Source organism: Mirounga leonina, unplaced genomic scaffold (genome assembly GCF_011800145.1).
Source record: "Mirounga leonina isolate KUSES-001 unplaced genomic scaffold, KU_Mleo_1.0 Mir_94, whole genome shotgun sequence".
Taxonomy (NCBI): domain Eukaryota; kingdom Metazoa; phylum Chordata; class Mammalia; order Carnivora; family Phocidae; genus Mirounga; species Mirounga leonina.
In genome coordinates this window covers 39,474,015-39,501,114 of record NW_023270855.1, presented here as the reverse complement: position 1 = coordinate 39,501,114, position 27,100 = coordinate 39,474,015, and the positions used below count along the sequence as shown (strand labels likewise).

The 27,100-nt window shown below is 56.0% G+C and overlaps 2 protein-coding genes across 2 annotated transcripts in view; both read left to right on the top strand.

Annotated features, from left to right (window-relative positions):
- The window catches only part of DOCK3 (dedicator of cytokinesis 3), a 477,354-nt gene extending 458,588 nt beyond the window's left edge, over window positions 1–18,766 (top strand). Inside the window, exons 40-51 of the mRNA XM_034997521.1 lie at window positions 385–526; window positions 1,503–1,897; window positions 2,357–2,536; window positions 3,172–3,255; window positions 3,378–3,494; window positions 5,684–5,805; window positions 7,037–7,175; window positions 7,694–7,841; window positions 11,541–11,659; window positions 12,836–12,923; window positions 17,353–17,435; window positions 18,180–18,766. Coding sequence (XP_034853412.1) covers window positions 385–526; window positions 1,503–1,897; window positions 2,357–2,536; window positions 3,172–3,255; window positions 3,378–3,494; window positions 5,684–5,805; window positions 7,037–7,175; window positions 7,694–7,841; window positions 11,541–11,659; window positions 12,836–12,923; window positions 17,353–17,435; window positions 18,180–18,689 — 2,127 coding nt within the window. The 3' untranslated portion in view covers window positions 18,690–18,766. The remainder of the gene's footprint in view (window positions 1–384; window positions 527–1,502; window positions 1,898–2,356; window positions 2,537–3,171; window positions 3,256–3,377; window positions 3,495–5,683; window positions 5,806–7,036; window positions 7,176–7,693; window positions 7,842–11,540; window positions 11,660–12,835; window positions 12,924–17,352; window positions 17,436–18,179) is intronic.
- A 3,514-nt stretch (window positions 18,767–22,280) lies between these two features.
- MANF (mesencephalic astrocyte derived neurotrophic factor) lies at window positions 22,281–26,019 on the top strand. The gene is made up of 4 exons (XM_034997307.1): window positions 22,281–22,473; window positions 23,203–23,330; window positions 24,072–24,213; window positions 25,557–26,019. The coding sequence occupies exons 1-4, from the start codon at window positions 22,296–22,298 to the stop codon at window positions 25,739–25,741; spliced, it is 633 nt and encodes a 210-aa protein (XP_034853198.1). The 5' UTR covers window positions 22,281–22,295; the 3' UTR covers window positions 25,742–26,019.
- Window positions 26,020–27,100: the final 1,081 nt, after the last annotated feature.

Genomic DNA, 27,100 nt, shown 5'->3' with positions numbered 1-27,100 from the left:
ACCGTACCCACACAGAGTGCCCTTCGCCGCTCCTCCCTCGTTGCTGACCCATGTGGGCCTTTCAGGACTCTCTTCAGGCATGGCATCTTCTAAAATCCCACCGTGCACCTCGCACCCCTTCCTGGGTAAGGTGCCCTCCCTCCTCCAAGCTCCCCACAGCCTGTGTCCTGCCTCTAGGCTGCTACATCACAGTGCAAGCCTCCCGTTTCCTGTCCCTCTCCCTTCTGGATCATGACTTCCCCTAGGGCAGGGACTGAGTGCTGTGTGCCCCATGACTGTCACAGGGGCCCCTAGGACAGGCTTATGACATACGTAGCTATTGACACCCCTGTGGAGATGGGGGCTTGAGGCAAGGCAGAGAGCAGGCTCTCTTGTTTGTGGCAGAACAAAGAATACGTGTGCCGGGGCCATGACTACGAGAGGCTGGAGGCCTTCCAGCAGAGGATGCTCAGCGAGTTCCCACAGGCCGTTGCCATGCAGCATCCCAACCACCCCGACGATGCCATCCTGCAGTGTGACGCCCAGTGTATCTTTTGATGCTTGGTGGGGGAAGGCGGGTTGGGGTCCTAGGTGGTGAGGTCCACCCAGTCAGCTGCCCCCTGCTGTGTTGTTGGCCTTACGGGCTAGGTTACCCATAAGTCCTGAACAGAGTGTGTCCTCATCACTGAACCCACACTTAGCAGAGGCAGCCATGGCATGCCCTTAGCCGTGGAGTGCCTGAAGCAGGGCTTTAGGGGGGGACCTTTATCCCTAGGCTGGCTGCTACCATTACCTTAGTCCCCACCTTGCCCTGTGAAGGACCTGCCTAGGCATCCGGGAGCAGTCACTCAACAGGCTGATTTGGGGTTCCACCAGGACTCTTGCCCCAGGGATAACCACCACTCTGTGCCCTGCTCTGCTCCTATTTGTCAGGAAGACTGAGGTATAGCCCTGGGGTGGGGAAGGATGGGGAGAGCCTGTGGTTTTAGTGGCACTTGGGAGTCCGGTTGCAAACACTGGCCTGCCCCTCATCCCCCTCACGCAGCTTCCTTGGAGACCTCATGACAGTCACCATGACTGTACAGGCGTGTTCCAGAGAGGGGAGGGCAGGTGGACTCCCATGTTATCTCTCCACAAAGACCCCCAAAAGTATTTTTATTAAAAGATTGTTCTGCAGGAAATACAGTTTACCTACAGTGGGAAGGCCCCGGCTCTTACAACTTTCTTGCTCTTGCAGGGTGGGCACCTGCATTCTCCTGACCTCTCTCCCGTCTTTCTTGGCTGTTGGCATCTCACCTTGGCTGAGTGCTCAGGAGATGCTGTGCTAGAGCAGGGAGAGGGTGCAGAGAGGGAAATTTGGTCTAACTGTGCTTAGGTCTCTCGTCTGGCCCTCAAGATGCAGCTGGTGCTGCCATTTGGGAATAGGGGCTGGGGTGCTCATTTCTCCTTTAGCGGATGATGGGAGTCAGTACTCAGATCCATCTCTCTGGCAAGTCTGGGTTTTCCCTTCACTTCCTGCCCAGACTTGCAGATCTATGCGGTGACGCCCATCCCAGATTATGTGGATGTCCTGCAGATGGATAGGGTCCCGGATCGCGTCAAGAGCTTCTACCGTGTCAACAATGTGAGGAAGTTCCGGTACGACAGGCCTTTTCACAAAGGCCCCAAGGACAAGGAGAATGAATTCAAGGTGAACAACTCTAGGAAAGCCGGGGCGGTACTTGTAATAAGGCCAGGGGCAAGCCCCACTTTCTCAGGATCTCGTCACTGTCTCATCCTTCAGGCAGGCAGGTGTGGCAAAAATTGCTCACTGGCCTGTACCTCCTTCCAGAGCCTATGGATCGAGCGCACCACATTGACCCTCACCCACAGCTTGCCCGGCATCTCTCGGTGGTTCGAAGTGGAGAGGAGGGAACTGGTGAGACACGTTTCGGATGGGGCTGATCTTCAGCCCTGGCTTTGGGGACCTTTCTCTAAGAACTGAAGACAGAAAGCGAGCGTCAGCCACCTGCCTAGCCTAGGCTGCCACAGGCCAATCCTGTGCCGGGGGCTTTGTACACCTTCTTTCTTTTAACCCTCACAACACCCCTGGGCAGCAGATACTTTTAATCTCCCAGTTTACAAATGTGGAAGCTATTCCCTGAGGCTCGGGAAGCCAGGGCTCTCTGACTTCAGAACGGGTGCTCTTCACTATTTACTGTGCTTCTGAGTGCCTACAAATCAGAAGAGAAAATTCAAAAGAGGTCAGGGAGTCTTAAGTCCACAGGAACAAGGGTGGGAATCAGCATCACTGGTCTTGGATCCCCACTCTCGGGACCGTGCTGAGGGAGGGGTTGTCATTGTGCCTGGGACAACACCGTGTGCTGTGTGCCCTCAGGTGGAGGTGAGCCCTCTGGAGAATGCCATCCAAGTGGTTGAGAATAAGAACCAGGAGCTACGGGCCCTGATCAGCCAGTATCAACACAAACAGGTGCACGGTAACATCAACCTGCTCAGCATGTGCCTGAACGGCGTCATCGATGCAGCTGTCAATGGGGGCATTGCACGCTACCAAGAGGTGAGCAGGACCCTGGGCCAGACCCACAACAGGCAGCCTTGCTGGGAAGGCACTTCTCAGGCTCTTCTTGAGACTCCATTCTCCTACGGCAGCCTTCCCAACTCGCCCTCTCCTAGCTGTGCCTCCACTGACTAGGTGTGGTCCTGGGGTGAGGCTTTAAGCTCCCTCCCACTCCTCGTTTCTGTGGCATGGCTCTCCCATGGGACCTTCTCTTCTTTTTTGTTCTCTGAACTCCTACAGATGGGTAATCCATCTGATTATGGAAGGTGGTAAGTGGCCTCCAGAAGAAGCCCTAGAGCCCAGCCCTTCATGAGAAGCAAGTTGTGGGTGGCTAAGAGACTGGCCCCACACCCTGGCCACCAGCCCTGCCTGCCCTACCCAGGCCATCCAGGCTCCCTGAGGGACTGGGACCAGCATCCAGGCTTAGATTATTTGGCTACCTTCAGTCCTTCTTCGGCACAAAAACCACACCTGTGATTGCAGGAGGTTCGAGCAGGCCAGGCTAGAGATGGTGTGTGTACCTGTGAGGAGGCAGAACCTGCCTTTCAAGTGGCACCTGAGACTCAGGCTTCCTGGGCCCCCTCTAAGCAGTAGTCCTGGGAGGAGTCTTCCTGACGTAGCCTTTCCTTTCACAGGCCTTCTTCGATAAAGATTATATCACCAAGCACCCGGGAGACGCAGAGAAAATCACCCAGCTCAAGGAGCTCATGCAGGAGCAGGTATGTCTTGCAGGGCTTAGAGGCCAGTGACCAGGAGGGAAAAGCTATGCACTGCAGGACAACTACAGTTCTCAAGGGCTACCGCCTGGCTTGCAGAGTGGCCCTGTCTGTCACCCTAATAGGTCCATGTCCTTGGAGTCGGGCTGGCAGTTCATGAGAAGTTTGTGCACCCGGAGATGCGGCCTCTGCATAAGAAGCTGATTGATCAGTTCCAGATGATGCGGGCCAGCCTCTACCATGTAAGCCGATCCCGGGGCCCCTGCTGCAGTAGAACCGGCTGGCATTTCCTGCAGAGTGCAGCAAGCCAAAGGAAGGGGGGAGGGGTGGGAAGCGCGAGGGAAAAGCTGCTCCCACCACAGAGGGGCAGCAGGCAGAGGTGAGTGCTCTATTGGAGGAAGGATGCCCAGGATCCCCTCATTCACTCCCCTCCCTGAGGAGGAGTCAGATTCAAGGGCAAAGAACATTTCTCAAGGTACTGCGCTGGTAAAGAGAGGTTTTCATATGAGGAGGAAAAGAGCTAAAGTATATGGCCCACATGTAGACATCTCTTTGGAGATGTTCTCCATCCTGAGAACCTACAGAGGTAAGGCATAACCTGAGTCAGCCCTCTCTCCCCATCTCCCTCTTTCTCTTCTTTCTCTCACCATCCTCCTGCCCTCTTCTCCCCCATCCCTCTTCCTTCTCTTTACCTTCCCCTCTATCTCCTTTCCATCCTTCCCTCCCTCTTCCTCCAACACATCTGGTGACCCAGACTCCCATCTGACAAAGCCTAGGGTGAGCAGTATTTCTGTACTGGCTGCTCTTAGAGGGGTCAGCCAGGTTCTGAGCCTGCCCCAAGCTCCAGAAGTTCTCCCTGACTCTGACCTGGCTCTTTGGCCTCCACCGCAGGGTTTGGCCCAAGGACTGATGCACACAAGCAAAAGGAGAGCCTGTATTCCAGGACTAGGGTTCAGTGGTCTTGAGCCCCCTGTTTATATACTCTCACCCCATTTTCAACCATGAGGCTTATTCCAAGTGTTTTCTAGAGAAACTTACATGCTAAACAGGTTGGCTGCCAGATCTCAAGGGGCGTGACCCCAGTTACCTGTGGCAAGGGAAGCAGGGCTGTTCAAACGTGTGGGGCAAGGCCATCAAGAACAAGAGGTTCCTCTTCAGGGATGATCACTGGCCTGAGAGAGGCTGGACCACTCAGATTCAGTGACCCTTACCTGTTGGGGTTGACTTGCCTTGTTCTTGATGCTGGAGCTTCTGGTCATCTCAGGCTCCCAGTGCAGGTCTCAGCCATTCCTGCATGGGTATAGATAGCATGAAATGTAAAAAGAGAAAAAGAAGCTTGTCCGTAGTTTGACAAGTAGGCACATTTTCCAGAGGAAAGCCCACAGAGCCTGAAATTTCCCCTTTCGGTAATGATTCTCCCATGGTATTTCAGGGTGAAACATGCAGAGAAAGGGAAAGTCTGGTGGGTACTCCATTACCTCTCATTCTTGGCTGGTCTCTGCTGTGTGCAAACTTCCCCATCACTGCAGGCAACCTAAGCAGGCTAGAGTCTGGCCACTGGGGCAAGGGATGTCCTCCGCCTTCCAAGGCTGTTGGGCCACTGCAGCAAAAAGCAGACAATACTCACCCGCATACATCTAAGTCTCTAGGGCAATGAAGAGGTGTCCTCTCCAGTTCACCCTTCTTTTTCATTTCAGCATGTTTTGGAAGAAGGGGGTGGAAAACCTGCTGCTTCTTCAGGCCAAGCTCAGAAGCATCCCCAGTAGGACTTAGGGCCCACAGATGGTGAAGGATTGAAGAAATCTTATGCTTTGTTTCTCCAGAGTCACAGACAGGGACACAGACCAATGTGCTGTCACCCAGGAGGGTTTGGGTTCAAAAATTTCTGCAAAGATATCTATCTACTTAATAAGAATGTAATCATGCTAAAATAGAACTATACTGTTTTTCAGCAACTAACATCAGGATTTTAGGTCCTATCTCCCCCACAAACTGTGTCACAGGCAGCTTAACCCAGGTCACTAAGAGCTGGGCCATTTAGCAATCCAAGAAACCCAGCTTATATAAGAGGTGCCCACTGACTGACAGCTGATGATCAGCTCTTCCTCTCCGGCTCTTATTCCACTGATTCTGTACTGAGAATGCCTGGCAACACACTCCTGTGAACTCAGAGCAACGTCAGCCTCTTCCAGATATGTCCTCTTAGTGGGGTCAACCTCGGGCCTCTGGGTCTCTGGTCTAGACTCCAGTGTGGTTAGAAGGGTGTTTAGTCATGAAGGGGCCATTGCCCAAAATGTCAGCAGTTCAGGCTCAGCCAACAGTATCGGATTCTTTCTCTCTGACATTTTTACCACCAGCCTGCTCTTCCCTCTCACCCCTTAATTACTTAGTCATTCTTTACTCTGATGAAGGGGCATTCATTTCTCAACAGGAGTTTCCGGGTTTGGACAAGCTAAGTCCTGCATGTTCAGGCACCAGCACCCCACGGGGAAATGTCCTAGCGTCCCATAGTCCCATGAGCCCTGAGAGCATCAAGATGACCCACCGGCACAGGTACGGCCTTAGGGCTGGGGAGGGTCCCCTCCACAGAGGTAAGTCTGGATGTCAAAGATCAGAGCCAGGAAGTCTGAAGTAGTAGGTGTGTGGACTCGCTCACATGCCCTCTAACCCATGCACACAGCAAACACACAGCTCCTGCCACAGGACCCACGCTCAGAGCCAGTTATCTGGGCTGACAGAGGAGTGTGCATGGTACCGTGAGAACACAGAGGAGGGGGCATTTGGGGTAAGTCTTGAAGGATAAGTAGAAGTCTGTGAGGCAGAAACGAGCTGGGGTTAGAAGGGTGATGGAACAGGATCTGGGCAAAGGGACTGCCATGTGCAGGTGCCCCAGGAGGTGGACAAGCCGCCCCAGTCAACCCCACCAGCAGAGCCTTGTGGCTGGAGTACAGGGTTCCGGGGCATGGAAGGGGGCCAGTTCCAGCTCGGAATGGGCCGCCTTCCTTCAGGCCTTTGGACCCAATCCCAAGGGGAATGAGGATCCCCAGTCGGTTTTAAGAGAGAGAACCACATGTTGAGGTGGAAGCACATCAAGGCGTAGCTCCTCTGAACTCAGGAGTCCTGGTCTGTCTGGACTCAATGGAAGTTACTCCAAGCCTCCAGGGCAGGAAGGCCAGGTCAGAGGAGGAGGCAAGGAGAGGAGCCTCTCCCTTGGGTTTGTTTTCCAACATAAGCCACAGACCGGGCCTCCATAAAGGAGAAGGAATGAATGAATGAAGAGCTGTCTACTATTGATAGAGGAGAGTATTGGAAGGATGTAGAAGGAAGCCAACAGATGGTTACCAGCCAGCTATTTTGGTAGCTTGCCCATACCAGGAGACACCCCTGACCTAGGAGCAGATCCCAGCAGGGGGTGGTTGCTGGCTCAGACTAGCACCGCATAGCAAGAGGACCCTGGAGTCTTCAACCTGATTCAGCATATGATTTTCAGTTGTCCTAACTGAGAAACTGCTGATGTCATGAGACTGAGTGGCCATAAACCATTTAACTACAGGTAGAGACTTCGCCAGTCTACCCTTGGCCCTCGCAGACCAGGGGAACCCTGAGCAGCAGGTCGGGGTTCACAAATGCTCCAAGACTCAGATGGGTATAAGAATTAGCTATGAAACCCTCCAAGCCAGTGTTGGCTGAGGCTTCACACACCCCTTTACACTGTCCTCCACCACCTAGCGAAGTTTCTCAGCTCCCGGCCTGACTCCTCCCTATTTCCCACTCTTGTTCACAGCCCCATGAACTTGATGGGCACAGGCCGCCATTCATCATCCTCTCTCTCCTCACACGCATCTAGTGAAGCGGGAAATGTGGTGATGATGGGGGACAGCTCCATGGGCGAGGCTCCCGAGGACCTCTACCACCATATGCAGGTACCAAAGCTGTCCAAGGAGAATGGGCCAGGGCACCGTACCTGGAGGACTCGCCTCTCTGCTGGCTGATCTGTTCTGAGGGCTGGCATCCCTGCCTAGTTCTCTAGTTTCTGAATTCAGAACACCCAGAGCCAGTAAAACTGCCTTCCCTCCACACCATCCCATGTCACGGTTCCCAGGCTTTATTTCCCAAGAAGGAAATCTAGCTTCAGGCCTGGTTGTTCTTCAAGATCCCACTGGAGAGATCCTCCTCCAAATGCCCTCCTTCCTGGCATTTCTGATGGCTAAGTCCTGCATCCTCTATGGGCAACATCACTAGAGTCGACCCAACAACCCTGCTCCATGGGTGGTGTGGGTAACCCTTAGTACCAGCCACCAGCCTGGCCTCCATCAGGACCCAGGGTACCACATCAGACACCGGGTCTGGGCACCTCATGGCATGAAAAAGCCAACTCTGGGCCAGTCCTACAATCCTGGCCATTCAGACCTCTATCCTGCTGATTTTTCTCCCTTTGCAGCTCGTGTATCCCAACCCCAGGTACCAGGGCTCAGTCACCAACGTCTCTGTTCTGTCCTCGTCCCAGGCAAGCCCTTCTTCCTCCAGCCTGAGTTCCACTCACTCAGCACCATCCCAGATGATTACCTCTGCCCCTTCCAGTGCCCGAGGTAAGGAGGGCAGGGCGCTGCTTGCAGAAGGGCAAGGAAAGGGCCTCATGAGCCCCACTAGTCCTCCTGTTTGTGGCTCTGTCTTTGAAAGTGGCCCTGTGACTTAGAGAATGCTCCCCTTTCAGCACTAAGGACTCAAGGGTTCCTAGCTCCAGCTCTCTCTGGCTGGCTTCAGACCCCGCTCTGAGCAGTGGATGCCACAGAGGTGAATGGATGTCACATCCTCCACCTCAGTAAGAGGACACACAGTCCATGAGAAAGCTCAGTTCTTTTCCATTCAAATATTTGCAAGAATAAAAATCAAAGTTAAGGCAACAGTGAGTCTTGTCTTGAGGAATCGAGCATGACTGCACAGTGTGAAAATTCAATTTGAAGGTTAAACTTAACCCTGGAAAAATGTCATTCTAAAAAGTAACAACACCCAAAAAGAACTTGTTCAGTTGAGAAAGGCTTAATCAGGAGAGATTGCTCTGTGAAAAGCTATGTACTTTGCCAGTTATTGCCTGATTTTTTACCAGTTGGCTAAAATATTGTTCTCTGAGAGCCAGCATCTTTTTCACAGTCTGATCCTAGTTCTTACAGTGAAATCTGGTTCTCTGTCCTTTTAGACAGAAGAGTTTGTGGTGGAATGGCAATCGGCTGTAGGAACTAGGATCTAGTGCTTCCCAGGATGGCTGTGTGGGATGGTGACAGAAGGGAGTGGTCTGAGCTCACCGGCCAGTTGCTGGGTATTGCTGCCAGGCTTGCAGTCTCGCATGAGCCTGCAGTCGGATGTCACCTGGGGCTGGAGTCATCTAAAGGTTCAACTAGGTTGGCTCACTCACACAGCTGGTAGTAACTGCCACCTGGGAGTTCATCTGGGGCTATTGACCTGAGTCCCTACATAGGGCCTTTCCCCGTGGCTTGGGCTTCTTATTACCCAGCCTTGGAAATCCCAGAATGTCCCTTTTGCCACATTCCGTTGTCTGGTCAAGTCCCTAAGGACAACCTAGATACCGGGGTGGGGAATGAGACTCCACCTCATGATGTGAGGAGTGGCATGTGTGTTTTTGGAGGGAAGGCATTGAAGGTTGCCATCACAGGAGCCAAACTCCAGGATATCGTAGAGAGAAAGGCTGACAGAAGCCCCTTCCCTTTCTGGAGTAGACATTAAGTGCCAAAGTAAACAAAAGGGCTAAATGGAACTGGGCCCAAAGCGGGAAATGGTGATGAGGGCAGAGGCAATGAAGAAAGAGCAGGGATTCACCTGCAGGCTACGCCCTCCATGCAAGCTATGCGCAGGCCTCTCTGGAGAAAACCGTGGGCCCTGTTTGGAGCCTACCAGCAGTAAGCCCTGTGAGAGAAGATGGAGAGAAGACCTGGACCCAGCGTTGCAGAGGAAGACTGATATGTTGAGATAAATGTGGGAGATGCAGTAGGCGATGCCCTGGGGGCACAAAAGGAAGGGAGCAGTCCACTCTCTTTCTGGTGTTATGGGTGAAGGGAAGGCTTTCATGGAGAAGGTGTTCTGGAGGGTCCTTTGCATTGGAGGCACTTCCCCGACACCCAGGAGTAGTCATGACACCAGTGGCCTTCCTTGCCAAGCCCATTGACACTCTCTGCTGTGGTCCCTGTTGATTTGGAGACCTTCCAGAAGAAAGGCCTTGCAAGGCCTTTCTAAACGCTTGTAAACTCTTTCTAAATTCTTGTAGGTAGGCAGCTCCCCCTAGTGGTGAAAAGACTGATTGGGGCTAGAGAACGGGCATTCTGATTGATCCTCCTTGAATAACTTTGTCGTTCTGGGACTTAGTCTCCCTTGGATTTACCCAGGCTACAACTCAAGTAGTGCAGAAGTCCTGGGACACAGAAGCCCTTGTGGTGTTTAAATATTTTCACGAAAATTAGCTGTCACTCCCTGCTCCCATGAGATTGGCTGCTGAGGGCTGAGGGCAGTGGGAGAGCAGTGGATAGCAGAGTTGAAAATCTCCACAGTAGCACCGAGCACCCCTTTGTTATAGCACCAGAGGGCCTCCATCCCATGGATTCAGATCCTCAGCAGAGCACCTGGGGCCTGCAGGCTGCTGTCCCTCCATCCTAGCCCCCCGACCCGTATCAGGACCTTGAGTGTGCGGATCTGAGGGTGGCCTGGTGAGCCAGTCTGTGAGCTCCGCGAGGGCGGGGACCGTGGCCAGCCACATGCCTGGTGTGGAGTCGGCTTTCACTGCATCGGCGTAAAGGTGCATGTCTCGTTCTGTGCACACTAGTGGAGGGGAGCTCTGTTCAGAGCTGTGGCTGCCAGGTTCCCTCCCAGCAAGGAACTATAAAAATCGGTGGGATTAGGAGCTGTTTTCCATTTGTCTATATGGAATAGACATAGCCACTACTGATTTTTATTATATCGACTTTTGCAAAGTATTTAAGCCTCATCTTCTGGGTCTAAAGTGAGCACAAGAGGGATACCTCAAGGACTCCGGGGGCAGGCTGATGCAGAGACCTTTTCAGTTGTGCCTGACGGGGCGTGCACCACACACTCTAAGGAAGGCCCTAGGGACTCTGGGCTTCAGGAACAGAGCCTCCAGAGCCGCAGGTTCACCTCTCAGATGGAGCCCAGGGGCTCTCCAGCGTCACTAAGAGCACACCACAGAAGGCTTTCCACCACTTGAGGCAGCCGGAGACTTCCAGGAGGCTAGTTTCTCATGGGCATGCTGGCGTCTGGTGCGATGAGCAGTGCACATGTGGAGGGCCTTCCAGATTATCCGTTTCCAAGGAAAGCCAGCAAGTTATTCTCTCTTTCTGTGGCAGGTCCCCTCAAGGACCGTGGGTGACAGGTGCCTGGGCCTACAGCTATGGGCTGTATGGATGGGGACTGGGCCACACCGCCTCTGGCACTGTCTGGCCTCTGTAACAGCTCCTCGGGCCAGAGATCACTACAGAAGCCTCACAGGAGAAGAGCATGAACCAAGCCAACTCAAGAGCTTGGGTTCAAGGCCCATAGCTCCCAGACTAGCTTCATGACCCCCAAGTTCACTGAAGGGCAAGTCTCAGAGTGAGACTCCCTGGAGAGCCCCTGTGTGCAGGGCCCTGGAACCCCTGCCAGTCTGGCTCTGGGGCTGCAGTAGGTTGGGCAGGAAGGCAGAGGCCAGGCTCTGGGGGCCTGGAATCTGGGAAGGAGAAGCCTCCGGGCAAAGGTACTAGGGAGCTGGCTGAGCACAGGGTCAGTGGTGTCCGGGGACGGTAAGTGTATGGGGACACAGTGCGTCAGTAAGAGCTGTGCCACTGTGTTACCTGAGTGTCTCTGTCTCTGTGTGATGGCTCCATTGCAAGCTGGCCTGTGCCCATGCCTGGGCCCCCTGAGAGAGCCCACATCCAGGCCACGCCCATCTCCCTGAGAGTGCCGGGTGCAGGGGGCCCTTTGGGGCCTGGCTCCAGTCCTCAGTTCTCCTCATGACCTGCGTCTGAGCGTGGTGCGGGGGGCTCTATCAGTGGGCCTGCATTGCCCCCGTCTGCAGTTTGCCTGCCTCGGCCGGGACGTCAGGTGCAGCGCCCGCCCCCCATCTCACCAGCAGGCTCTGCTTCATTCCTCCTGTGCTTGCTGAGCTCATCCTCTCCCCAGCTGCTAGGGGACACCGACCCTGCTTCCCTGGTCCCCAGGATGCCTGCCCGCTGGGCCCTCCATCTGTGGCTCGTCATCTGTGCGTGATTGTTCTCACTTGGTTACAGGCTCTCCCTCTCTGCCAGATAAGTACCGCCACGCCCGGGAAATGATGTTGCTGCTGCCTGCGCACCGGGACCGCCCAAGCAGTGCCATGTACCCAGCAGCCATCCTGGAGAACGGACAGGTAGTAGACCCAGACTCCTGAGTGCCCTCTGAGTGCCCTCTGCAAAAGAAGGCCCAGCCTTCTCTCGTTGCGTCTGCTAGGCTTTCTGTACTGTCCTCCCTGCCCCCTGCATTCTGCCGTGAGACCCTCAGAAGGCTGCTGGGCCCCTGCACGGGGACCACGGTGGCTCTGAGGACCGGCGAGCCCGACGGAGTGCAGCTGCGGGGAGATGGGTGGCAGGTTGGAGCCATCATTGCTTGTGTAGCTGTCCGTCCTTCTTGCCCACCTCCTGGACTCCTCATCCTGAAAAAAGTTTAGCAGAGGAACCTGGTTCTTTCCTGTCCCGAGAAGGCAGTGGTGGACACGGGTCTGGAGGATGGCCTTCCTCCCTGTGTGTGTGAAGGGCATCCTCACTTGGGCAAACTCTGCCTCTTTCATCCGTCCATCCATCTACCCGGAGCCCCTCGCTGGCTGCTGGGGCTGCTCCACACCGTTTGCTGCACAGCTCTCCAGACACCCTACCTGGGGGCCTTGAACCAGAAGCTGTGGGGATTACCTCCTTCCCCTGCCTGGTCTGCCTGCCCTTCTATTCAGAGTCCATGAGAGTCATTTCCAAGCAACTGTTACCTAGTCCAGAGTGCCAGGAGTTTCTCAGCAGTACCTCTGGGTGCCTGGTCAGCCGCGCCAGGTGGAGGGAGCAGGCCTGCTTGGCAGCCGCCCATCACAACAGTGGGTCCTGTCCAAGACTTTCTGGGCTTGAGGGCTGCCCTTACCCTCAGTGTTGACTTGGGCCTATGTGGGGGCCTCCAGGAGACCCGGCCTGCCAGTGCTGAGGGGTGAAGGGGTCCCTCAATCCTTCCTGCCGGTGGGTCTCCGTGGCAGGACAGAGGGATGCAGTTAGATATTCTCAAGTGCCTGTGTCCTTTCTCTTGGCCATGCCCGAGACAGCTTGGAGCCCAGCCAGGCATGGTAGGGAGCTGCCTCCAATGTGGACATGGCAGCACTTGGAGCCAGATAGCAAAGACAGTCTTCCTGTGGCCAGCCTGAGCTTCCCAACACGTCTCAAGCGTGAGCGGTGCCACTGCTTTGATTTCCCTGTCTTCTCTTAAAATGTCCTGGCTCCTAGGCCCACAGCACTGCCCCCTGAGGTATAACTGGTTGTTTTCACCCTCTTTGATATTTTTCTCCTTCCCTCAGCTGCCAAATTTCCAGCGGGCCCTGTTCCAGCAAGTGGTCGGATCCTGCAAACCCTGCAGTGATCCCAATCTGTCTGTGGCTGAAAAAGGTATTGTTCCCCTTCCCAGGTGGCCTCCCCCCATGTCTGTCCCCATCCTGAGCGTCTGACTCTTGTCCCCGAGCACCAGCTGGCCGAGGCTGTGCCATACTTCAACAACCAGGCCTGTCTGTCTGTCCAAAGTCCTGACCAACTCCTGTGCTCACTGTTAAACCGACGTCTGGCTTGATGCTAAGTTTGGATCCTGTTAGTTTGTAGATCTCCCTCCCCAGGGCTCACCCTCAGAGAGGCCCCAGCTGCCACCTGCCCTGAGCCCACCTTTATGGAAACTCAGGCTGTGGTGTTCAGACTGTGGGCAGTCACTCCCTTGGGCTCCTCCCAACTAGCCCCAGAATTCAGCAGGCCCTGTGGCCCCTTCGGTTACTCTCAACTTGAGCCCTCAGGTACCTCTCCTTGTTGCCCAGAATAGGCCTATGGCCAAACAAGCCCCTAGAAGAATGGGAAGACAGGCATGGCAAAGTGAATTTCCCAGAGACAGTCCTCTCCAAGGGAGCCCCGGGCCTCTGAGTCCAGTCCTCCTGCAGCCACTCTGGCCGGCGGCTGCTGTGAGTCCATCTTCTATGTTGCAAGCCCATCAGCCCAGGCATGAGACTGGGCAGTTAGAACAGAGGCTGTTTGGATAGTGGACTTTTACCCGTGTTCTGCCACAGAAAGCTGATGGAGGAAGCAGACTCAGGCCCATAGGGCCCTGGCGCAAAGCCCCACAGTTGGAGGTCTGAGTTCACTTTAACACAGAGCAATACCTGTCTGAGGACTGTGCTAACCCACCTGCCACCCAGAACCTGGCCCCATACCAGCCCCTCTCCCTGTAGTGTCCCCTCCCTCTCCTCCCTCTGTTGGAGTTCAGGGCACACAGAGTCCCTGGGAATACAACCTGCTGTCCCATCAGAACCTGTCCCTCCAAAACTGTCATCATGTTGTCATTGCACTTCCTCACCAACTGCTGTCTGCTGTCCCCACTGTCATTGTTCCTCCCTTGCTCACCACAGAGGACAGGCCTCTGTGTCTTCTTTAGGGAGACCAGACATGGGGTCCACAGCCTCAGTGGCTGGTAGGCATCAGCACCAGGTGCTCAACCACAGAGGCCGTGGAGATTCCGGCTGAAGATGCCTTGCTGGCCTCAAGGCGGCGCATCCCCGAAATATGCAGCCTCCCTGGCCCCTGCACCTGTTATAGAGTGCCTCAGTGGCCAAAATCCACTGTGCCTTTTCTTCACCTGAAATGTGGAGCCATCTGACAACTAGCCAAGAGCACAGATGGGCTCAGAGCTCAAATGGGTGCCGGTTGCCAGACCCAGACACTACACCAGCCGGACACAAGAGCATCGGGCCTCAGACCAGCCTGCAGCAAGAAGCTGGACACGCCCACCCCCAGGTGTGGGTAGGAAAGAGGCTGAGCCCACCGCATGCATGCCCACGCCACAATGCCAAGGCTTCGAGGGCAGCAAATGAGACATTTGCCTAGTGGGAGCACACAGGCCAGAGCAATCGCTCCCTGAGTCTCTACCTGGATCTACCAGGACAGGAGCTGTACATACCTGTCACCATTCTCTTGTCATCAGGATCCTGAGTCCCATGAAGCCTCCACCTCTCACTTGTGGTCATCTCTCTTTGCCAATGACTCCCAGCCCAGACAAGCCTGCCTTCAGGGCTGTTGGCTGTGCAGCGGGGACCTCGGGCCAGCGCTGGACCCCTGTTAACAGAGACAGAGACAGAGATGGCCAGGCCACAGCAGGGGTCGCCCCCTTCTCCGAGACTAAGTTACTCCGTCTTAGCTTTTCCACTAGCCCCAGTGCCCTTGTGCCACGCAGCAAAGGTCCACGGGCCTCATAGCTCACGGACATCGGGCTGCAGGGTGAACATGGAGGGGCTCAGGCAGGCGCCCTCTGTAAAGCCCTGCAGTCTCACCGGCTTTCTTCCCCCAGAGCCTCCCCGCGCGCAGGTTCCTTTGGGCTCTTGTGGGTGAACTTCTGCGGCCCCACCATTCTTCCAGGGCCTAGATGTGCATGTAAGAGCTTGGGCTGTCAGCACCCCTTTGGGGAAGCTGCCCAGACCCACCTCCAAGCTTCTTAATTTCTGAGATTCGGTGGCTTTTTCCAGTGCTGAGGAGCCAGAAGCTCATGCCTCATCTTGAGGAGAACCTGTGTGAGAACGGGCCTGTCCTTTCTTCGGGTGCCTCGGGCTCCCTGAGGAGGCGTTCTGGTGGAACCCAGCTGGTGGTGCTTGTCAGATGCAGAGTTCTTTCCTCCCTTTAGGCCACAGCTGAGGGCCTGCCCACCCGGTCACTGCCACGTCCTCCCTCCTGCCACCAGCCATCAACCATCCCGTGGGACTGAGCAGTCCTGAGAACTGAGGCTGTTCAGATAGTGGAGTTCTGCCTTGTGTCCTGTTGCAGGCCCACTCCAGTTCCAGACCGGGGGGAGGAAGAGGAAGGACATCGCCACTTTCGCTGGACCATGTGGGCCCGGCCCCTCCTGACCACATCCTTCTTGAAGGCTAGATTCCAGCTCCTTCCCTTCCAGAGCCTCTTAGGTCCCATCAGGCCCTAGCTTTCCCTAAAGCTCAGTACCTGGAGCAAGGAGGGCCCACAGCCCAGGCTCCTGGGGCACAGTTTGGTTATAGCTGCCTGAGAACACAGCCAGCGGCTAGGGCGCGGGCTGGGAGCTACTGCCCGGCCGCTGACAGCCCAATAGGGAGAGTGTGCTTCCCCGTTCCGCCAGACAAGAGGCACATTTCCTGGTGGTGGTATCTGGTCTCCAGAACGAGGCGGCCAACAGGATTTACATGTCCTCTACCGCTCTGCTCCTGCAGAGTGGCACCCTCAGGGCCCAAGGTCCAGCCATTCTTCGTCTCGTCACCTTCCTGCCAAGTCACTCACCCCAGCCATGGCTGGGGCTGGGGGCCGGGGGGTGGGGGGTGGGGAGCAAGTATTCTGGCACTGAACTCCTTCCTTAGCATAGGCGGACACTCTGTTTCCCTGTGTCCAAGGCCCACTCTACCCTGCATCCATGGCATGTGGGTGCCAGGAACAGGGCCTCTCTGCAGGCCTCAAAGCACCCGTGGTTCCACAGTCCTCCCTCTTCTTGGGAAGCCACTGGTCCAGCCAGACCTGAGCCACAACTCTTGGGCTGTATATTCTTTCCTCCAGCAGGCACAGTGAACACCAGTCCTTGCCTGAAAACCCCTTGTGCTTCCCAAACCCAGTCAGTGGGCAGAGAGGCCATGGGAGGGGCTCAGCTTGCTTGCTACCACAGGCCCTTTGGGAGCCAGCCCCTGCCTGCCCCCTGGCCATTCACTAGCTCTAAGAGGAGGCAGTCTCTGCCTCCCACCCACCATGCTCCCTGCTTTTCCCACTGTGCCAGGGCAGTGGGAGAGCCCCGACTCGGTTCTGGGGAGGAGCTCTGTGGCCTGCCCTCTGTCTGCATTCTGTCTCAGCCCATTCCGCTCTCCTCTGCTCACTTCTGTTCTCTGTCCTCTTCCTGGCAAGTCCCAGAGGCAGACATTCGCTCCTTGCTATCCTCTTAGCTTGCCTCCCCCTAAGTACTCTTCAGACATCTGTTCCCTCTGCTGCCATCCCCTTAAGCAGCTCCCGTCCCGCCCCCGTGGGCCACAGTGTCTCACTTGGCCAGAGCTTTGGGGGCTGGCATGCCCCTCCCACACAGGCTGGGCACAAAGCACACACCTGGAGAAGCCAGAGGCGGTAGGATGGGCTTCTCCCTGAGGACGGGAGTAACCTCCCTTCGTGCCGTCTGGTCCCACCCTTCCCACAGCCCCCAGCAGCTGGAGCCTGGATAGCGGAGCCCAAGAGGCCCAGCCCTCCCCGTCTGCCCACATGGGGCGCATCCTAGCCGCCCCCCCAGTGCCTCCCCGAAGCCTGCTGCACGGTAAGAAGACCTCCAGCGGGTCCCCCAGATAGTCCCTGGTTTCAGACTCGACTCCGGGGGCAAGGGCAGCAGCCCTCCAAACTAAGAAGATGGGCCGTTGTCTGGGCTGACTCGGCCAAAGAAAAAACATTCCACCACAGGAAGCACCCTGCTGGGCTTTGGGGTCAGTGAGGTTTCCAAGTACAGCAGGTGAGCTCAGGCAGGCTTTCCCAGCCAGGGGGGCCGAAGACAATGGAACCGACTGTGCCAAGCCCACGACCCACCAGCTTGCCGGAGAGCAGCCAGTTGTCGGCGGCCCGTCGTCCCGTGGGCTCTGACATACTCCATCTTCTTGACCTTTTGCGGGGTACAGGTGTCTTTTACTCCAGCAGCCTGTTTTGGAAAACTCCAGTGAAAAGAGAGATTTTCCTGTGGCCTTCAATGCTGAGGGGTCCTCAGGAGACTCTTCCCCCGGCTGCGCAGTTGGCCCAGCAAGATGTGCTGACACACAGCCCTGGAGGGGCCCCAGCTGAGGCTCTGGTTCTGTTCCCTTTGCAGGTCATTACTCCCTACACTTCGACGCCTTCCACCACCCTCTGGGTGACACCCCCCCGGCCCTGCCTGCCCGGACTCTGCGCAAGGTAATGTACTGAAGCAACAGCCCCACCGGGGCGTGAGAGGAGGCTTCTCATCTGCTCTGGGGTCACCCTCCCTGCTCCTCTGTCCCAGAGCACCCAGCCCAGCAGAAGCTAGGGGTGGCCAGGGCCACACTCGAGATGCAGATGACTGATGCATCCTGCAACCAATGTGATGGGGCCAGGGAGGTCAGAGGGTCCCGGGGACAGCAACACACAGTACCCAGAGTGCACGGACGGGCAAGGGGCAGTGAGGGGCTGGGGGCTCCCTGCTGATGCCACGAGGTATCAGCATGCTACAATTCAAGAAGTGAAGAGATACTCCCATGGTAGATGGTAGAGCATTTTAAACTAGAATCCAGTCAAAAGCAAGAGGCAGGAGGCAGCAAAGCCTCGTGAAAACTCACTCGTTTTCTGCACATTGGAAAAGACGAACTCAGTCACAGATTTTAGCAGCAGAGTCCATTCACCTGGCCCATGGTCCCTGGGGTTCTTTCTGCTCTCCCCACTGGCCTGCTGACCCAGCACCCCAGAGCCACGGATACAAATGCCTAGCGGCCAGGGCAGGGCCATGTTTTTGCCCACAGAAATGCAGCTGATTCTGGGGCTTCACTGGCTTGCTAGGGGGTGGGGGGCTGCTGGGAGGCAGCCTCCGAAGAGACAGATGGGCGCCCGGCCCTGTCTTCACACAGCGAGCCCGTCCGCCTGTCTGCAGTGGGGGTTCTAACGTGCGCACCCTTTGCTTTGCAGTCTCCTCTCCACCCTATCCCGGCCTCCCCCACGAGCCCCCAGTCAGGTCTGGATGGCAGCAACTCCACGCTGTCAGGCAGCGCGAGCAGCGGCGTGTCCTCCCTGAGCGAGAGTAACTTTGGGCACTCCTCGGAGGCCCCACCCCGAACCGACACCATGGACTCCATGCCGAGCCAGGCCTGGAACGCCGATGAAGATCTCGAGCCGCCCTACCTCCCTGTCCACTACAGCCTCTCCGAGTCCGCCGTCCTGGACTCCATCAAGGCCCAGCCATGCCGAAGCCACTCAGCCCCGGGGTGCGTCATCCCTCAGGACCCCATGGACCCGCCTGCGCTGCCGCCCAAGCCCTACCACAGCCGCCTGCCAGCCCTGGAGCACGAGGAGGGCGTGCTGCTACGTGAAGACGCCGACAGGCCTCGGGGCCTGCACCGCAAGGCCTCGCTGCCTCCTGGGAGCGCCAAGGAAGAGCAGGCCCGCCTGGCCTGGGAGCACGGCCGAGGGGAGCAGTGAGGGGCAGGGAGGCGGCCGGGACGCCGCCCGCAGTGAGCAGCTTGCCCAGCCACTCCAGGTGTGAAAATCAAGTCTCCCCCACCCCAGGGAGCCGGAGAGGCCCGGCACTCAGGAGAGAGCCACCCCGAGTCTACGTTCTACTGCCGTGAACTCGTGTGTTGCCATGTACAGAGGCCACAGCAGCATGAAGGGTTGTGGCTTCTCTTTTTAGTTCATTTTCTACGTTTCCATTTCTATGGGTTTTCCTTTCTTTCCTTTGTGCAGTAGATGCTTTCTTCCTCCTGCAGTTCCAGACCACGTGGAGCTATACGGAGATATTGCACAGACAGAATTGCTTTGCAGCTTTTCAGGGCCCAGGGGTCAGAGCCCAGGCCCTCCCTCCAGGGCAGAGAGGCACAGAAGAATGGAAATTGCACTAGGGACTTCTTCCGCTGCTGCATGGACAGAAGAGCTCATGGTTGTATTCAGGGATTGCAAGGACCACGTGGACTACATGTCACAGGTGGACAAGGGAGCTACAAGCCGTTTTGCACAAAAGCCTACCCACCCGCCCACTCTTCTGTCCAGGAGTGTGCACCTGAGGGGCTGCTTGGGCCAACCTGCCAGCTCAGGCATGTGACCTAGCCTAACAGCACGCCCAGGACACACTGCCAGGCTTCCGTGGGTCAGCCCTGCCTCCCACTCTACCTTGGATTTTTTCCTCCATCACTTTTATTTCTGACCATTTGCTCCCTTCCACTCTCAACACACCTCATGCCCTGCAGGAGCCCCCCTGGCGAATGGATCTGCAAAGGTTATCTCCCGCCCTCTGGGGTTTGAGTGGGGGTGTGGAGCCAGAGGCCATAGCCACCTACCTCCCTGGGGCCCAGGAGGCCAAGTGTTGAGAGAAGAGCTGGCATAGGAGTGAGGCTGGGGTGTGGCAGGGGCCGGAAATCCTCTGAGCTTTCAGAAGTGGCCAGAATGCCTGTCATCCAGCTCCTGAATCAGGGATTTTCAGCACTACCTCTGAGCAGCGGGGCTGGCTGCCCAGCCAGGCTTCCAGCCCTGAGGACTCGTGGTCAGGTTCAGCAAGGTCCTGGGTAAAGAGGGTAGGAGAGAGCTCCTCCTTTTGGAAGCAGAGAGCCATGCAGGTTGAATTATCCTCTCCCAAGTGGCCAAATGCAGTCGTCGTCGTCCCCCCTTACCCCCCAGCTCTCCCCTCCCACCCCCCCAACCCCCCGCTCCAGGCCCACGGGGACCACCACTCAGGGTTCGGGGCGGGCAGGAGGCCAGTTTCTCCAGCCTCCCCAGTCTGTTGGGCAGAGTGCAGTGGTGTCTTTATAGGAAACTCTTTCAGGTCAGGGCACTGATTTTCCTCTTGGTTTATTATTTGGGGGGATAGGGTGGGGTGGTAATAGTATTTTACCAGGGTGCTTCTAAGTTACTTAAAAAAAAAAATAGTCTACAGACAAAATATCTTTCTTTCATTTGCCTGAGTTCACAACTTTGATGGTCACAAGGTGGCCTTCTCCTTGTTGAGCAGGTGTGTTCTCCCATAGTTCTCTTCTGCTGGCCAGACTCTGTGGCCAGGCCCCGGGCCCTAGACCCCCATCCCTTCCCTACAGTCCCTCTTTCCAAACAGACAACGCTGGTCAGGGTGTTCTTCTCTTGTACACAAACGCCAGCCTATTGAACAGGAATGCCAGCAACTAGCCTATTGGGAAAGATGGAGGGCCACATTACCCTCAGGGCACCTGGGGGGTGCTTCCCACCAGTGTGGGTCCTTCCTGATACTATAAGGATGGCTCCAGGCAGAGTGGGTCAGTCATGGCAGCCCCAACCTCAGAGGGCAGGCCAGGAACATCTGGTGTTCACAAGTGTTAGAGGGTCGGGAGCTAGCTCTAGGTGTGAGTCTTAGGTAGGAGGGCATCTTTAGATTTTAGGGCTTCTGAATATCAATCCCTGGACAAGGCAGTCATCACATAAGAACATCGACCTTCTCCACCTGGTGACACAGGATGGTAGGGAGGGGAGTGTGGGTTGGTTTGGCCTTGCCTTTTTACGCAAGGTGAGCTAGGTTTGTTTTTTCCCTTTCCATTTTCCTTAACTGGATGAAAAGGACATAATCCAAATCCCTTTTGTTGGAGAACGCCAGTCTGAGGGGAAGTGGGAGGCCAGAAATGAGAATCCTCTGAAAAGATTGTGAAATACTGATTTTCATTCTTTCAAGCTTATTTGTAAATACTTATTTGAATGCTGTGTATTTGTACAGGAATTTGAGCAAAAAATGTATAGAGTGTGATGTCCAATTGGTATTCAGCCCTATAAATGTGTTTTTAACCTCTGGCATTCTGTGCTTATTTAAAATAAGACTTCTAATCATTTCTTTTGTGTATTTATGTTTAAAAAAGTGATTTAAAAATGATCTTACCTGTACCAGAAAGCAAAGTTAAAAGAAAAAAAATTTGTACTAGTGTCCCAAGAGGTATTTTACTGTATATATTGTGGTAGCATGTTCTAAATCCAACAAGTAATGTGAATTTTAGATGTAAATATCTGCCACTTGATTTTTCCCCCTTTCCCCACTCCCTTGACTGCTGTGATGTGAATTAAAGATGAATACCTGATACTGACCCACTGAATTCACTGAATGGGAGCAGCCCAAGTGCCCCTCTCCAACCCTTGTCGCTGGGCTCCAAGCCCTTTAGCCCCATAGAAATCCCTCTGCCCGGAGCACAGAGCCAGCCTTTTCCAACGTCCTGCCTTGACACAGGTAGCACCTGAAAGGAGGGCAGCCAAAGAGGAAACCCCCTCCAGCGCCTGTCCGCTGACTGGCACGCCCCTCCCTACTCAGGAGGCGCCCCCGGCAGCCAGGGGCCCCCGGAGCGTCCCCGCCAGAGGCGGCGGGCCAGCCCTTCAGCTCCCCACCGCGGCGGGCCGGCTCGGATCGCACAGCCACAGCGCCTAACCGGGCCAGGCGCTTCCCTGGGGCCTAGGACGGCAGCTCGGAGCGGGGGCCCTTCCTATGGGAAGTCCTCCAGCTCAGCGTCTGTCCACCCTGGCCGGTGTCCAGTCAGCCCGAACAAGGCGGCCTCCGGCCCAATGCGGACCTTCGGACCTGGTCATCAGGCCTCGCGGGCGGTCCCCGAAGCCGAGGTCCCCCACCCACGGGATCGTTTGAAAAAATGAAAAGTAAAGAAACTTCCCCGGAGCCTGCCCTTTGGGCCGCGGCTGACTCCAGAGCCGCTGGCCTGCGCCATCAGTCGGGGCCCCGGGAGAGGATGTCCGCGGGGTTTTTCGGGCCGGCGTGGAACCCACAGCAAGGGGTACTCGGGATAATTCAGCACGCGCGAGGCTGCGGCCGAACCCCACTCCTGTGCGAGGTTGCGTCTTCAGGCACGGCCGCTGCCCCTACTCAAGATGGCGGCCCGGGCCGCTTCCGCCACCCCCGCGGCCGCTTCCTGCCGGACGCCCTGGTTCAATCAGCGGCCGACAACTGTCTAGGGCCAAGGGCGGGCGACGCTACCAGCCAATAGGGAAGGGTAGCGTGGAGCCGCCCGTCTGGGCTCCGAGGCGCGTGGACCAATACGAGCGCGGCGTGTGGGAGGGCGCGGGGGCAGCCCGCCAATGGGGAACTACGGCGCGCGCCGGGACCTGGAGGAAGCGCCGCACGGCAGGCGCGGTTCAGTCGGGCGGCGGCGGCGGCGGCGGCGGCGGAGGATGTGGGCTACGCACGGGCTGGCGGTGGCGCTGGCTCTGAGCGTGCTGCCGGGTGGCCGGAGCCTGCGGCCGGGCGACTGCGAAGGTGCGGCGGGGCCGGGGTCCGCGCGCCAAGGCCGGCCTGGCGGCGGCGCTGAACACCACAGAACGGCCGAGAGGCCGGGGCTGGAACGGGAGGGGGCGGCGGCCGGTCCCAGCGGCGTCCGCCCGAGGAGGGGCAGACGCCGGCTAGAAAACAGTTCCCGGGCCTAGGAAACTGGTCCGACAAGAAAAAGTTGGGACTAGATCGTACAGAAAACTTGTCTTGACACTGAGATAACGCCGGAGTTTTTGTCCTTTCCCACCTCTGGGCAGAGGCTCTCCCTGGCTCAGGTCGGGAGCCCCTAGGGCCGGCTGTGAGCGCCGCGCCGGGTCCAGTGGGCTTGCGAAGCCGCACCTCGGGGTTTGGTGTTGTGTTTGGAAATGAGAAGCATTTGGATCGTTTTTGTCTTCGCTCTCCGGTTTGGCCTCTTATGAGGTCACAGTGAGTCCATATCAAGGACACGTGTTCAGTCTCGGCTTAAACTTTGTGGAAGGAGCAGGGAGGAGCCGTGTGTGGGTCATTGGGTGATGCTCGATGCCCGCGTGCCCTGGGTGTACCAGGGGACCCCAGCAACCTGGAGCTGGGTTCGGCCTGTTAGGGTACCTGAGAAACCCCGGTGATGGAAAAACTCACCTCCGTGTCTCCTATTAAAATTGCTGACGGAGTTCCCTCCTGGTGGACTGGGGTGCAACTTGGTGATTGCTGAGCATCTCCTTTCCCTCTCTTTTCCAGTCTGTATCTCTTATCTGGGAAGATTTTATCAGGACCTCAAAGACAGAGATGTCACATTTTCACCATCCTCTATTGAAAAAGAACTTACAAAATTCTGTCAGGAAGCAAGAGGCAAAGAGAATCGGTTGGTGAGTAGCCTGTTCCCCTCCCTGGCTGGCCCTGCCCACTTGCGTTCAGGAGGTGCGCTGTTGTGTCAGTATGCTGGTGCGGGACGCGAGTGCTTTCATGCATCCTGCAGTTAGGATGTTTTTTTCTCATGTTAGTATTGATTAAGCACCTACTGTGTGCTGGACACTGGGAGGATCAGTGGGGAGAAATAACAGGCAAATGATGCCATGGGATGAGTGTCCTGGAGAAAATGACCAGGGTGCTCTGGCAGAGAGGGTGGGCGCTGATTTAGGCAGAATAGTCAAGAATCTCTCGGAGGAAGAGTGATCATTGTTTGGGGGGGGGAGCGGGGAAGAGCATCCCCCCCAGAGGGACCAGCCATTGTGAGCGCAGAGGAGGCCATGTGTGAGGACACGAGAAGACAACAAAGTGGGCACAGGATGGGCTAGGGCCGAATTGAGGACAAGAGCCCTTATAAAACGAGGACTTTTGTAGCTTTAATTTCCCTGGCAGTCGCTGGTTTGTTCGTCTCTGTTTAAAGGTCTGAATCCTGGTAACTCGTAAACTTATTTGGAGGCTGCCAGCTCTGGGACCGAGCATGTGTTGAGAGCCCGGGGTTCACACTGACCGAATGTGACCGCCAGTAAAGGCAGGGCGTGGGAACAGGAGGCCCTGCCAGAGAGGTTTTGAGCTGTCAGTGTTGCAGAGGAGAAGGCTCTCAAGTGGAACCGCCTGAAGGCCATTGTCCTCTCTCGCTGCAGTGCTACTACATCGGGGCCACAGAGGACGCTGCCACTAAAATCATCAACGAGGTGTCCAAGCCCCTGGCCCACCACATCCCCGTGGAGAAGGTCTGTGAGAAGCTCAAGAAGAAGGACAGCCAGATCTGTGAGCTGAAGTATGGTGAGTGTGGCCAGGCTTTACGGACCCACCACGGAGCCTCGCGCTCAGGCATGCTAGCTGGGAGAGGCGGGTGAGAAACGAGAGCCACGGCGAGTGCGTGCAGTAGCGGGTCGGGGGGTACGGATCTGGCAGAATAGGCCTCACGGAGGAGGTGGCATTCAGCAGACTTTGAAGGCGGTAGAAGATCAGCCAAGAGGAGCTAATGGAAGAGCATTGCAGGCAGAGGAGATAGGTGGTGGATGACGGGGGGACGGGTCACAGAGGGCCTTGCAGGTTGGTGATTTGGCTTCAGGTCTTTAGTCTGAGTGAAGTTGGGAACATGGTTTGTTGGTTTGTGGGGGGACCGCAGAGAGATCTTTTTTTTTTTTAAGATTTATTTATTTTAGAGGAAGAGTGCGGGGGGGGCAGAGGGAGAATCTCGAGCAGGTGCCCCACTGAGCACAGAGCCCGATGCGGGGCTCAGTCCCATGACCCTGAAATCATGACCTGAGCCAAAATCAAGAGTCGGATGCTTAACCAACTGAACCACCCAGCCCCTGGGAACATGGGGTTTTGAGCAGAGAAGGGATGTGGCCTGACTTGGTCTTAATAGGCTCGTCCTGCTGAAGGCCCAGCGATCTTTATTATTTTGAAGGGAAATGCTGTGTGCAGACAGGCAGACCCAAGCGTTCCGGGCGCTGCGGCACCCCTTTTATTGAACAGAGGAAAAAAGCAGGCCACGTCCTCTGAGTCAGGACCAGAAATAGTTGTCTATAAAATTCAAACAACACCAGCATATTTTATTGTGACGCGAGTGTCCAAGGGCCCATGGTTGCCCACTTGTGTCCAGGATGCCTGGTCTCCTGAGAGGGACCTGCGACAGGTGCGGTTGGCTCCTGGTCTGTGGTCACGAGTGGCCACGGGGAGTAAGCTCCTGACCAGGGTCTGTGTTGGGAAATTGGAGCTAGGAGATCTGTCTGTTCTGTCACCCTGGAGCTGTCACTCTACAGTGAGTGACTAGTTGTCAGGGCACCTGGGGGAGTGGGAACCTCATTTCTCCTGTGAGGTTTGTCCTGTAAGGACCACATGGCCTCCGTCCCGGGCCGGGCAGCACTGCACATCCGGGTGGACGCCGCCAGGGTGAGACCAGCCTTCTGGTGAAGGGGCCTCGGGCCAGTTCCCGCAGGTCAGGGCGGTGGGCACTGACACGCACCGCAGGTGTCTAGAAATGTCTGTCCCCCTCTGACCAGTAGGGCTGCTTGTTTTAAGGGTTGGGGGGCTGTGCAGGGGTGACCCATCCTGGGACTAGGGGTGGGGGGGGGTCTGTGGCCACTCCCACCAGCTCTCCCTGCTCTTTCCTCCAGACAAGCAGATCGACCTGAGCACAGTGGACCTGAAGAAGCTCCGGGTGAAAGAGCTCAAGAAGATCCTGGACGACTGGGGGGAGACGTGCAAAGGCTGTGCGGAGAAGTCCGACTACATCCGGAAGATTAATGAACTGATGCCTAAATATGCCCCCAAGGCAGCCAGTTCACGGACTGATTTGTAGTCTGCCTGATCCCTGCTGCACCTGAGGGGAAAGCAGCTCACCTGCCTCTTCCCCACAGCCTTTTTGTAATTTATTTTTTAGGCGGGCTCCTGACAATGTCAGGTGTGAAGCCTGGAGCTTTCCTGATGATGCTGGCTCTCCAGCGCCCCCCTTGGGGGGGATTCACTTTGTTCTGTTGCTGGTTTACTCTAGGACTTTAAAGTGTGTCTGGGAATTTTTTATTAAAGGAAGAAAATTTCTAGCTGTCCTTGGAGAATTAAAGTGAATCTGAAATAGGATTTCAACCCTAATGAAGATCCCACCAGTTTATGCTTTCCAGTTAACAAAGAATTGTCTGATACCTTCACATTTGTCCCTCGGCGACCAGGGCTGGAGATGCCAGGGCAGGACACGGGCTGAGGCGTGGGGGGAAGGGGGGCTGGTGCAGGAGTGGAGGCGAGCCCAGGAGGTGGCTGCGCCTGATGCGCCACCCTGAGGTGACTTCGAGTGGAAGTCACAGGAGAGGAGCCAGAGGCCATGCGGCTTCTTGCAGGGCACGGGGGTTGAATCTGGTGTACGAGGGAGGGGCTTATCGGGGCTGTGCCCGAGCAGGATGGAGGGTCGATTTAGTGTGGCCTTCTGGGAGGATGACCTCAGTAACTGCCGGTGTTTAGTACCATCACATTTCTAAACATGCTCTTGGCCTGGCTACCTCCACCAACCACTGTCCAGATCTGGCCATCTACTTGGTCATCTGAGTTTGTGGCCTCATGTCAGTCCCAAGCTTTTGATGCCTAATTGGGGTTTTGTAAGATTTGCAGGGGTTGGTTTATACAAAGTCAGTGAGAGGCTGCCTTCTGCCTTGTTTACCCAAGGTAAGTCCCAACAGTGAAGTCTCTCGTCCCCAGAGTCTGGTTTTTCAGTTCCTCTCCGGGGTTGGCTTTGGGAAACCCAATTGTCAGCATGAGCTGTGACTTGGTGGAGACCCCTCTGCTTCTCGGGCCTGCGGAGACCAGCTGAAGGGAAGGACTAAAGCAATGCTTTCCAAGGAAGACTTCAGGTCACATCGTTTATGCTGCTAAATTCAGTTTACCTCCATAGGCCCTGTTCCCACCTGCTGTGGCATCCACTGATGACAACCAGCACATCTTCAATACCTTGTTTCTAGGAGGGAAGCAAGAAGGTTGAGCTACTTCTCGAGCGAAGACTTCCTTGTTTGGAGGAATTAGGTGGGCTATTAAGATCTGACAAAGTGCAGTGTCCTGAACCCCGAACAAGTGCTAGGAAGATCCACAGCTGAAGACATTAGTCTTAGGAGGTGAATAGCCGTGGCCTACAGGCCACACTGAACACAGGCGCAGGGTAAACCAACCACTACCG